The sequence below is a fragment of the Martes martes genome (genome assembly GCF_963455335.1).
Source record: "Martes martes genome assembly, chromosome: 4".
Lineage (NCBI taxonomy): Eukaryota > Metazoa > Chordata > Mammalia > Carnivora > Mustelidae > Martes > Martes martes.
Window position 1 is genome coordinate 97,723,513 of NC_137891.1, and position 13,396 is coordinate 97,736,908.

A 13,396-nucleotide genomic window follows, 5' to 3' on the forward strand; every position below is an offset into this window, starting at 1 on the left:
CATGGAAACAGTATAAACAAATAGCAGTAAGAAGATATCTTGTTTTAGCCAATAGTTTGTTTTCTGCTGTCCCCCTCCATTCAAGCAACTGTACTATCTACACACCATGGAAACAGATCTGGATTACAGTTAATGAAGATATCTGGTTCTCATTTCAAACTATAGTATACTGAGGAGCCAGAACAGGAGTACAACTTTTCAATAACTGCCCAGAGAGGCCTAAGCCTCTCTTCTTGAAAATTTGGGAGAAAGGCCTGAGATTCCTAAAAGACATAATTTTAGGGTGCCTGGGTGGCTCAGTTGGTTAAGCATCTGCCTTCAGCTCAGGTCATGATCCTTGGGTCCTGGAATCGAGCCCCGAATTGGGCTCCCTGCTCAGCAGGAAGCCTGCTTCTGCCTCTCCCTCTTCTGTTCCCCTTGCTTGTGCTCTCTCTTTTAAACAAACAAACAAACAAATAAATAAATAAATAAATCTTTAAAAATAAATACGTAAAAATAAATGATACAGCCTTTAAAAAAGAAGCCATGATCTAAAGGGTGACAAGTACAACAACAACAAAACTTATCGAGAGGGAAAATGAACACAGTTCTCCTATGTTTCATTTTTTTGTTTTCTGTTTTTTAGTTCTCCTAGGTTTTAAGTTAAACAACTTCAACAAAATAGAAAGATCGCAGGACACATAATGACAAAGCAGCTGACCGAATTTCCTTATTTATTAAAGAAGAGAAATAAATTTTGCTGGAATTTTAAAAAATGACATCAAAACTTAGTTATCTTTCCACTGAATAAAATTGAGAAAAAGGCTGGCTTTCAGGTCATATATTTATTTAAAAAAATAAAATGGATCAACAAAGTTACCACATTATTCTGCATGCTAACAGGATTTCCCAAGCCCATGAGAGATACCATTTCTTGAGCAATAAAATAATGACTTCCTCAACAATGTAAAGATAGGAAACCTTTCAATCCAAATTCAAGGTCTTTATCACTAATTCCATCTTACAAGCTCGTGGGATATGTGCCATAAGCTGAGCTCCTTAGTTAAAGAAAGCCTGAGAAGACACTAAACAAGGACATCACTAAAAGATGATGATTTGTTAAAATTATAAAGCAACCATCTTTTGGCCTGTAAATATTCTACATTAGAAATCTCCACCACTGGGGATCTGCTCCCCAGGACAATTTTATTCTGAATCCAGGATAATTACAAACACATGGCAAATTTTCCTGCATGCTTCCTTGGGCCAAACCCTGTATGACAACATGTACAATTACAGGATGGGACTTGAAATTCCCATTCTCACACAGGATAGTTAAGGAGTGTTACCGATAACGAAAAGTTATAGAACATTGATTATTATAAATTATATTTGTTCTTATCCACCCCATTCTCCTCAATATGTTTGGATTCTTGCCTGCAGAAAACACAAGGTTCCTATATAACACCGAGTTAACATCATTAATGATGGTTAGAATGAGCTGCAGAGACTTTGATTCTGAAGACATGTATGTGCAGGTGAGACGCAATCTGATTGCAAACACTGACACAGTAGCGGATCAAATCAAAGAAAGAGAAGACCTGGAAAGAAGAGACACTGTTAGACTTTCAGGACCTCTTTAGGCCATCCCTAAGCTTCCTGAAAGTAAAAAGGATGGGCTTCTCTGACTTTCTTCCCTTCTTTTCAGATCTGACTTCAACTCCATATGATTTAATAACTTCATTTTCTCAAGGGTTTTTCCTTTACACTAAGGATCATTAAACTCTTTCTCAGAGAGACAGTAAGTATTTTAGGCTTTGTCTTTATCTCAACTGCTCAACTTTGCCATGCTAGCACGAAAGCAGCCACAGACAATACAGAAATGAATGACCATGGCTGTGTTCCAATAAAACTTTATTTACAGAAACAGGTCACTGGCCCACAAGATGTAATTTGTCAGTTCCTGCTTTAGTCAGAAACCTGGAGTTTCTGAACCCTGACGAAGGCAGGACTAATAAGAATAATGAAAAAAATGGCTCAAAGACGAAGCCACAAGGCACTCTTGCCAAGTCCCCTAATTGTGGTTTTTCTGGCATACCAAATCATGATAATTATATGATCTATCTTTCAGGACTGGCCGACAGAAACATGAAAACAAGTGGCTTCCAAATCATGAAACAGGACACAGTACGATACTTACCAAGGCAATCCAAAGTACAATATATTCATCAATAAAGCTGTTGAAATACTGGTCCAGAAACAAAAGTGCTGGGCCTATGAAAGCTGTGTCGAGCAAATGCATTTCACTTTTAGTCATGTGAGCCACCTGCAAATGAAAGAGAAACCATGATGCAGGCGCTTTCATGCTAGAGCAACTGTGTGCTACACAGTAAATCAGGTTTGTGCTCAAATCGCAAGTTTCAAGAATTATTTAGCAATACTTAATAAAAAGTTGCATTTCCAAAACTATAAAACTGACAAGAAGTATGGGTAAGAGCTATACACCAAAGGGACAGCCCATGTAGCGAAGCCCCCCAAAAGATGCGTTTCATAAAGAGCCTTGAGTGTACAGACTAAGACTGGAGAAGGCACATAAACTAAAGCACCAAATTAAGCTGCAGTAGAAAGAAGTGCTGCGGAGGTCCACGCAGAGGTCCAGGCGGAGGTCCACGGAGCTTCTGGTAATGTCAAGCTGTAGCCTCAAAGAGAAAAATGGCTCCCATGTTGACGGAGGAGAGCAAACTCTAGAACTGCTTGGAAAGCTGTGGAATAAAAACTAGGGCCATAAAACCAACCAAGATGAATGTTAAAAACAAAACAAATATAAAAACTCTGGTGCTTACCACAAGCTTATTAGTGATTTTAGCAGATACAAAACCGAATGTCAGTATATAAAGACAGGGATGCTTTTCAAAAAGCTGAACTGCCGATTTCTTATAGATCATTGCAGCTAGGGTAATCACTGATCCAATATGGAGAAAAGGAGAGAGGACGCTTGTTCCCTGTGCAGAGTAAAGAGAGGGGAGGGATTAACAACACTCAATAACATCAGATACTACTTGGATCTGCTTAAGGCAGATCAGCTCAAATTTTTAAGAACCTCACGGTGCCTGCCAGCCAGCAGTATCTATAACTGAATACCAGACCAGCTAATGAAGAAAGCAGCAGCAGGGCTGGTTAGGACCAAACTGAGGATTTTACTTACACAGCCAGGTTTATTTTACAAAGCAGATCATAGTTCTCTTTACTTTTAAATTTATTTTGAGAGAGCACAAGTTGGGAAGGGGGAGAGGGAGAGAGAAATATCAAGCAGACTCCATGCCGAGTGTGGAACCTGATGCAGGACTCGACCCCAGGACCCTCAGATCATGACCTGAGCTGAAACTAAGAGCCAGGGGCTCAATCGACTGAGCCACCCAGGTGTCCCCAATCATACTTTTAAACATATGTATGTGTATAAATGTGCATGTGTCTGTGTGTGCATGCACAAAGAAATGCATGTAAGTGTATAAACATATGCATGTACAGATAAAACTGAGAAGTTCTCGATATCACTTTTATGTAAGACCAAGCAGAAACTCTAAATTAACTAGTATTTCGTACAATTCAAATGAAAAAGCTATTACAAAACCAAGTCCTAGTATAAACAATTGCTGGAAATCTTAAGATGTACTCACTGCTATTGTTGATCCATTTTTTCCAACACCACCTGTGAAGATTACACGGAAGTAATTTGTACAGGAAAATATTGTCCCTGCTACAGTACAAAGTGCAGGAAAAATTTTCATTTGAATATTCAGCACTGGAATCTTTAATGGGTAGAGAGAGAGAACAATTAAAATCTATACAAGTTAAAATAAGAAAAATACAACAGATGTTTGATTCATAATGCCAAATATCCTCCATTCCCTCCAGTTTAACAAATATTTAAATTAATGAACATTTCCCTCTTTCCATTATAAATGATATAACCAAGAGAAGAGGCTATATAGAAATTAATCTCACTTCTGACACCAACTTTTAAAAATTACTGATTCAACTTCATTAATTTGTGCCACAAGCTAAGCAGAGTTCAACTAAATCCCAGAAGTCTGGCAACAGTGGAACAGGCTGTCTTCTGGACTTTGTATAAATGAAGTGTACTTTGCCTTTTTCTCTGTACATTTTTGGAACTCTGTCTTCAAATCTGAAGTTTGTTATGAATTGTTATGGGAGAGAAAGTGTGGAGCATAAAAGACTAGTAATAATTGCAATTAGATTTTTAAAAAATCTGCAAACTTAGGTGCCTCGTTAGCACAGTAGGTAGCGCTCAGTCTCATAAAAAATCTGCAAACTAGGGAATGGAAGACGAAGGTTGTATTCGTAAGAGTTCCCAACTCCCAACTGTTAGGATACAAGCAGCTTGAAAATGCAGAGGGCAGCCAAGAGACATTCATATACAGGGCAAAAAAGACGTCAAGCACATCAAAGCAGGTACAATTGTGTATCCAAAATTTTAACATGTTAAGTTTCCTTTTCAGAATAAGCAAATAATGTATCTTTGTAGTATACTGAAAACACGGATTGATTTACCTAAAGTAAGGGAGAGGGTGCTGGGGGCATTGGGATAATGTATTCAATCTTGCAAACACAATATCCACCACTTCAAATGAAATACATTTGTACTAATTTTTGAAAATCATTTAAGATTTTCTTCCTTTTTGCACCTCTCATTCCACTTTTAAGAAGGCTCACATTTTGTCCAATATGGGTTGAAAATAAAGCAACATAAAGTGATATATTCTATTAACAGAAACAAATGAGCACAGGTACAAAATTCCAAAAGCCCAGAGTTTAATAGGCAATGGGTTCTTATAATGAAAACATTTTAATTAGGGCTATTTATACATTTTAGGGATACCATTTCAAAACCAAATAGGAAATGTCACATTTCCTACTTTTTTTTGGTATATATAAAACACAAGTAAAATTGGTAAAAGATAAATCTTTTTATATAAAATGTAAAATATATATTTTATATATATATATATATTTATAATATTTATAATATATTTTATATAAAATATAAAATAAAAAAGATAAATCTTTATCTTTAGATACTTCATTTCTTCAAAACTCTGAAGAACTCAGTTTGTTTACACAGCTCTATGACCTCTTAAAAAAGTGCAGCTCTAAAAAAAAATTGTAATCAACTGTTCAAATTTCAAGCTGTACTATGGCAGTGTTTAGTTTTCTAAAATGAAGTAGGTCAAATTAAAAATTAAGCCCAGAACTTTTAAAAGGAGCATCCTAAATGGTCTTCTTCCTTCCCTAATTCATTTCTAAACCCAACAGCCCAAAACAAAACTTGTTTACAGTAAAGGAGAAAATCAACACCATGGATCCTTTGAGCTCCAAGAGATTTTTCTGCTCTAGTTCAGAAAACTAGGGATACTGCAATCTTAATCTGATGCACCTGGCTTAAATTTAATACCCTGGCTAGTTTCCTTTTCCCTCCAGAGACAAAGGACCAGTATGGCAAAGAGGGAAATACTATACTCCCTCAGATTTCAAAAGAAGCAAAGCATTAATCCATTACAGAGGTATGCCTGTGTTAGGGCCAGGCTATCACATGAGTGCCAACCCTGGTGTAGCAGTAATCTGTGCCATAATACTACTACAACTATAATTAAAATTTGGTGAAAATGCTTTTAGGTAAATGGAAACTCCTGCCTGTGGAAAGAAGAAAGAATACACAGAAATATTAAAGAAGCCAGGCAAATTAGTAAATGGCCTGAGCCACAACGTAAGCAAGCTATAGACTTAGGAGGAAGGTATCCTAAGCATTCTTAGGACCCTCTCCACTTCCTTCATATAGGATAGCTATATACACCAAACCATAAGCTCCTGAGTGTAGGATTTTGTTTGCACTGATTTTTATATTCTCTCTAGAGCCATGCTTATTTTAAGTGCTCAATATACACTTGTTGAATGAAGATTAAGATCTCCCTTTCTCTTACTCTCTATGCAGTCCTACTGTTATGGGAGAATATGAAGACAGATCTTACCCTCATATTAAGAAGAAAAAGGATGTTAGCTACAAGAAAATCTAAGGCAAAGTGAAGGGAAAGCTAGAATGAGAGGAATCCCAAGGCTCACCAGGCAATCCCTTAAAACTCAGCACCAACTGAACCATTTATAAAAAGCTATAAAATTGTTACCATTTTCACCTCCCACCCAAGATCGAGGATGGTGGGCACACTCTATCTTTCTCAATCTTTCCTCTTCTGTCTTCCTCTTCTTGGAACTCATCTAAAGCAACCCATGGGCATCTATTCTACAGAAATACCAAGAAAGCTACATTGAAAACACCTTTATCAGAGCTCTGGGTCTTTTAGACCTTGAGTCATGGTGTCTGCTCTAAAGCCTCTGGATTCATGCTATCACATTATGTGTTTAAATAGTATCATCCAATCTAATTCATCTTGAACAAGGTTAGAGATGGAAAAGCAGTTTTAAATTCTCAGATTTACCAGATTACAATGGATGTGTTTTGGTTCAACAGTTTGGATTAATACAGAATATCAATTATTAATTTGTTAAGACAAGTTTTCTTAGGGGCATAATAAAATGTTCTTATATGCTTTGCAAATTTTGGCAGAAATATAATGTATCACTTTGAGATTAGATACTATTAGCTGTCTTCGAAACAATGTGACAATGACTATAAATACTTTTAATATAAGTGATTTCCATCAAAATTTAATATAACAATGATTACAGTGTCTACCAAGTGTTTAAGAGAAATCACCATGTCTGAATTATTTAAGTATAAGGGCACTTTGTCAGTCTTTTAGTTTAAGAATGAGACACAAATAAATTACACTACATAGTAAGTCTTTAGTTCTACCTAAAGAATTCTGAAACTTCACCTGAAGTCTTTCACGACTTGCCTTAACTGGATGCCAGAAGGTATTTCACGGTTTAGTAAGCATTTAATAAACTACTACATTTAAAAGAATCAAACATCAGTGAAAGTAACCATGAGGGGATTACATGTGGGTCCCTTTCAAAGTGATGAGATTCTCCTTTAAAAAAAAAAAAAAGTGATATGATAAAAGATAGTTTCAAGACATTCCAAAAGAATATATATACTCTTTCAGGAAAGCAATACAGAAAATCCACATATTATGGACTGTTGTTTCGTGTCTTGCAATGTGTTAACCTGTGCACTGACTTTTGTGCATGAAAATAATTTCTTTCCTTCAAAAAAAAAAAAAGAAAAAACACAAAAAATAAACAACCAAAACCAACAGAACTAATTACAGACTTTGGTAAAAACCCACCTTCTCTGAAGAAAAAAAAAAAGCAGCAGCAAAAAATGGGTAATTCATAAAGAGCAGATATAAATCACTTATCTTTGCAAAACAGCTGACCTTTTGGAATCAGCTATATGAAAACATTTGTACTGTTTTTGTTTGTTACCAAAAATCTGCTTCCTATCAGTAGAAGACTTTTAATGATGATTTGGAAACCAATTTCCATTTTATGCCTTCAACTTCAAAAGAGACGAAGATTTCACATCTGGGCCCTAAACCGGTATCTTTCCTCCACTTTGGAACACAAATAAGTGAGAGTATTACATGTAATCCTTCCTAAACTAACATAATGCCATTTGAAACACCACATTCAATGATGAATTATGGGCTAAGTAACAAGAAAAAAATACAGTGGTCTGAGGCCAATTATGGGAGTATGTACTGGTAATAGCTCAAAGTACACACTATTTCTCTGAGCCTCCAAATATCACCAGAGAAATCAAGCCCTTCTCTTTCAGCTTAATGATGGTAAAAGTAGGGCCAGTAACACTAAGACAAAGGGAATCTGTCTCCCTACTGCAACCTAACCTCACTACTACTGGAACTGGATTGCTGGGCCTGGGGATTTTCAGTCTTGGATCTGACAGTAACTAAGGTTACTTTTTAAAATATATAATAAAAAAGGATGATTATATTATTTAATTATCAATAAAGATAGGACAAAATATTTGATCCTTTTGAAAGAAAAAAAAATCATTCTGTTAAGTACATTGATATAAATCCTAGTAAAAAAAGGTAACAAGTGCACTTGAAGCAAATTCACTGCCAGACACCACCTAAAGAAATAGGGATATATAGGGGCTCAGTCAGTTAAGTGTCTGATTCTTAATTTTGGTTCAGGTCATAATATCAGGATCGTGAGATCAAGCCTTGAGCTGAGCTGGTTGCTGTGCGTAGAGCCTGCTTGGGATTCTCTCTGTCCATCTGTCCCCCCACAACAATAGTGTACACTCTCTCTCTCTCCTCACTCTAAAAAAAAAGATCCTCTCTCCCTCTGCCCCTCCCCCCAATCTTACACCCTTTCTCTCTTTAAAAAAAAAAAAAGGATGTGTGTATAGCCTATAACTTCATTTGCAAAGCTTTATGTATGTCCATACTGATAAGGATAATCATATATATAACCAACACTGACTTGTTTTCCAATGATCAAGCAAGAAATCAGTTTTTTGGTTACTGGTATGACAAAACTCTACAGGCAATTTATACATGTTTAAGGTAAGATACTTAAAAAATTTTTGCAAGAGGGGAGATTTTGGTATAAAGCACAAAGCCTATTAACATAATAATCAACATGGTCAAGAGATACAAAAAATTTAAGTCAACATACAACTGACCCTCAAATAACACAAGGGTTAGGAGTGCTCAAACCCCACCCCAGCTCCATGCAGTTGGAAATCTGCATATAACTTTTGACTCCCCTCAAAACTGAACTACTAATAGCATACTACTGACCAGAAGCCTTACTGATAACATAATAAATTAACACATATTTTGTATATGTATTATATACTGTGTTCTTACAGTAAAGGATGTTAGAGAAAAGAAAATGATATTAAGAAAATCATAAGGAAAATACATTTATTATACTGTATAAAATTTATTTATTTATTTTTTTTTTGGTGGGACTCCTGGGTGGCTCAGTTGATTAAGTGGCTGCCTTTGGCTCCGGTCATGATCCCAGTGTCCTGGGATGAAGTCCCACAACTGGCTCTTTGCTTAACAGGGAGGCTGCTTCTCCCTCTGCCTCTGCCTGACACTCTGCCTGCCTTTGCTCGCTCTCTCTCTCTGACAAATAAATAAAACCTTAAAAAAATTTTTTTTTTTTTTTTTTGCTTGCTTATAAATGGACCCTCATAGTTCAAACCTGTGTTGTTCAGGGTCAGCTGTAGAAAGTAAAAGTAATAAAATTCTCTGTAGCTATTAATCTCTATGTATCTATGTCCATATTCTATCCACAGAGCTCAGATTTCACTAGAATATATCTTAGATTTCATTAAAGACCCTACTGGCTTTTGAGACTAATGTGTAGGAAAGATGTGAATTTGAATGATATTATATACATAACTGGATAGTTTCAGAATTTTCCTGGTTGACTATGGATTATTTTTATTCCTTTATCTCCTCCCTCCTCACAACCCTATCCTCCCAACAAAAGGCATTAAACAATTTCTGGTGATGAGTATACAGGGAAGTATGTCAACTACACCTCCTCAAGTAGCTAATTTACCATCATAAAGTGAATCAAGTGTGGGAAAGATCTTGTTCAGTCAATTCCCTTATACCTTAAAATCAATTTGATTTTTTTTTTTTTTAAAGAATTGTTTGTTTGGGATTAGTACATCTTTTGGTGAGATGACACCAAATGAACTATAAATTCTGAAGTGGTGTTGGTACTGATCAGCAATTACCCAGACCAGGGCTTACAAACGACTGTGACTCAAATCTGGAAGGAAAAGTTGCAACTGTAAGAACCGCTTTCACTGATATTAGATACACACTGTTCTAAAAGCTTTACATGCATTACTCATTTAACAAAAAAGAGTAACACTATGAAATAAGTACTGTGATTGTCCTCATTTTACAGAGGAGGAAACAGCCACAGAGAGTTGAATAACAGATGGTGTTCACATAACAGGCAGCAGAGCCTGATCGAACTCAGGCAGTCTGGTTCCTAAGTCTTGGCCCACATATTATATATATTACGTTCCCTCTTTCAGAAATTTGTGGAAAAAAAATTGTGTATATAGGTCAGGTTGAAAATCAAAGTCCTGGCTTGTTGGAACAATTCTATGGCACGATTTCAGTAAGCATTTGTTCTGTTTTGGGGCTAGTTTATCTACTACCCCAAATTTGTTATTCAGCTTTAAGCTTATGACAGAAAAACTAGTAGACTCATATAGCTCAGAAAGAGAGAAAAAAGTATCACTTTGTCTTTGGTTAAGTTGTTGTACCACCTGCTGTTTCCTCAGATGTAAAATGGGACACAAATAATAATTGAAATACCCTTCAAAAACAATAGCCCTGGAATGGACCTAATGTACCACCTAACTCCAAGTAATAAAATTCACCATGCCCTAAAGAGAAGTTTGTGTCCTACCACTGCTGTGGTTTTTCATTTTCATAAAGAATAAAATAATTTTACATATCACCCTTTAGCTGGATTATCCTATACTGGAAAACACAAGCGAAAGACAACATGCATTACATGGGATACACAATGTGAACAAAGTTACCATAGATTGCCAAAAAGGTGGTCCTCCAATCACTGCCAGCAAATGCATGATTATTATGAAGATTTGCACTTCAGTCACATCAATTCTGATTAGGTACAAAAAGCCAAAAAAGCAGAATTACTCAAAACAATTTCAAGTTAATTACTTGCAAGCTTAGCAGCATTCCTCTATCATGCACAATAGAAAAAAATCTCAAATATTGAGGAGAGGGGAAAAGGAGGTGTCAAAAATTTGTTATGAGCAAAATCAAATAAAATCCAGAGGCTTTTAATTTAATTTGATGAATTTCACAGAGCAATAAAAACCCCTCCTTTCCATAAGAAATTTCTGACTCATTGAAGTTGGGCTGAAACTATAGCTTCACCTTTCCCACCAAAAATATAAAAACAAACAAACAAACAAAAAACAAGAAACAAGAAAAAAGGGGTTGGGCAGGATATGTGTGTATTAAATTTTGAGTCTCAAGCAGAGAGGACTGCATTGTACTGCTACATAATATGAAATCTTGAAACAAGTGCTTTGTAATACCAAGTGAAGGAAATGGTGAGTTTTTACAAAAATAACATTATCACTGATATCTTACAAAATTTACTGCCCTTTAGTTATATTCAGTTAATGCCTTCCATGGTAGGGGGTTTGAAAAAAAATTTTTTTCACTCAATTCTCAAATTCTTATCCTTAGGTCAACTACCCTAAGATTTCTGGAAAGAAGAACTGAAAGCAGCCAAGAATTAGTTTTGAGGTTGCTGAAAATGATCTTAGAGTCAAGAAAAGACAAACCTGGTACAAAAACAGGGCAGTAGAAATTAGAAGTCTGAAAGTCTGAAAAAAAAAAAGAATATGGACAAAAAGACTGAGGAGCAAAGCACAAACTGGTATTCCTTTCCTTCTATAGACTAGCACTTTGTATAATCTTGAAATCATCATTCTCAGATTATTGGATCCCAAACTAAAATTCTCAGAACTTATCTTAGAGATATGATTGCACAAAATGTTTACACAAGGTTATTTATTACAGCATTATTTATAATAGGAAAATTTTTAAAATAGCCCTCAGTGAGGGAATAGTTACAGAAACTCTGGTACTTCCATACAATGGAATATTTGGTAGTTCTTAAAAAAGGAGGGGGCAGCTCCCTACACAGTGATATTGAAAAATATCAAAGATATATTAGGTGAAAAGGAATGCTGCAGAGTGTACAAATGGTATCTTTTTTGTGTAAAAAAGGAAAATAATATTTTCTTTTTTTTTTTTTGCCAGCAATTACATAACAAATTTCTGGAAGGATACATTACAAACTAAGAACAGTGGTTACCTATTCAAGAGGACAGTGTGGGAATGGACAGCTGGGAGATGAGGATGGGAAGGAGACCATACACTGCATACCTTTTGTATGTTAGTTTTAAACGAAGTGAATGATCTATTAAGAAGGTAAATTTTTTAAAAATTAGTCTAAGAAAAATAGATATCAACAGTAAGGGGATTCAATTCCCAGAGTAGAATGAAACCCCCATTTCTAAAATTGACACTTAAAACATGTAACATGAGCTAGATATGTAAGCTTTCATGCCCATAATAAATACTAACCTGAAACCAGTCTCTCACAACTAAAAAAATTGAGCTTTCTTTGCTCAAGAATGTTTTTTGAACAGAAGCTTATTAAGTTGCAAACAAATAGTGATGTAGTTCTCTTTAAATACACATTTATTGGGGAAAAAATGGACTGAATTAGGCTAAAAAGAATCTGTAGAGCTGACCTGATGAGTGGTGTTGCCAATAAGGGGAATTACACTCAGTAGCAGATTCAGGAGACTAAGCAGGTGTCAAAGATGATCGACTCTGTCTTGGGTGGAGGAGGGCAGACATCTTACAACATTTTGCTGGATATATGAAGTAGCCTTTTGGGAGGGGAAGGGCCAGAAGTATAGAATTACAAAATAAAAATGGAGGGAACCTCATGCAATTAATCTTTGTACCTCGGATGAATGTAAAAGAGAATAGGAAACATGAAAGATCTTTACAAAGCCCCAAATGGGATTCCTTGGTAAAATTTTATGGATTAGCTTGTTTGGAAATTTTGGAAGATAGAATTTTCAAACCCATCCAGATACTGTCATTGTATTTAGATCAACAATGCCTTAATGTTAGGAGGGAGAGCTCAGGAAAGCTTACTTACCAGTTGTAGGTAGTTAAGAATATTTTTTCCTGTTTGCTTATCTGATTTAGAGGAATACTCAGTACTCCTGGATGAGCCCCTCCTGCTCTGAATCATGAGAACTGCCTATCACCACTCCTGGAGGTGTGGCTCTAATCGTGACTGTCAATCAAAAAGGTGCAGTAAGAGGCCATCCCCAGAGGCAGGAACTGAGTAAGCTTAGGGGACAGGAGGCAGAAGCTATTAACAATGAACAAAAAAGTCAATGATTCTATTAAGGAAAGAGCTGGTTATGTGGCAGTTCACCTTCCCACCTTTCCACTAAGAAGTCTCTTAGTGTGGGCTGAACTTATTGTAACATATATTTGGATAGGGCTCATTTCACTCCTCTCGGCTGGGGAAGACAGACAGTTATCCTGAAGGAAGACTGTTAAGGAAAGGCAGGAATCTGGCATTTCTGTAGTCACTTCCTTATTATTATTTTCAGAATAATAACATAGGTGATAAAATTCCCAAATGTTGGGACTACTCAAAAAACAAACAAAAAAATCCTCCTCCATAACTATACCAAAAATAAGCCCTTCAAGATACAAAGAATATATGGTACAACAGCATCCAAAACACCAGAGTGATTTCATTTACAAGACCTATGGGAAAACAGGTCTCTACA

At 36.0% G+C, this 13,396-nt stretch overlaps 1 protein-coding gene across 5 annotated transcripts in view; it reads right to left on the reverse strand.

Moving 5' to 3' along the window:
* Positions 1-696: 696 nt before the first annotated feature.
* CEPT1 (choline/ethanolamine phosphotransferase 1) overlaps positions 697-13,396 on the reverse strand; it is a 37,209-nt gene continuing 24,509 nt past the window's right edge. For 4 of the 5 annotated variants that reach the window (XM_080801607.1, XM_080801604.1, XM_080801606.1 and 1 more), the window contains exons 6-9: positions 3,657-3,788; positions 2,823-2,981; positions 2,180-2,305; positions 697-1,580 (exon numbers count right to left, since the gene is read on the reverse strand). In XM_080801607.1, the coding sequence (XP_080657733.1) occupies positions 1,461-1,580; positions 2,180-2,305; positions 2,823-2,981; positions 3,657-3,788 (537 nt within the window). In that variant the 3' untranslated portion in view covers positions 697-1,460. Of the gene's footprint in view, positions 1,581-2,179; positions 2,306-2,822; positions 2,982-3,656; positions 3,789-10,570; positions 10,656-13,396 lie in introns of all 5 variants that reach the window. The other variant, XM_080801605.1, reaches the window with a different exon arrangement.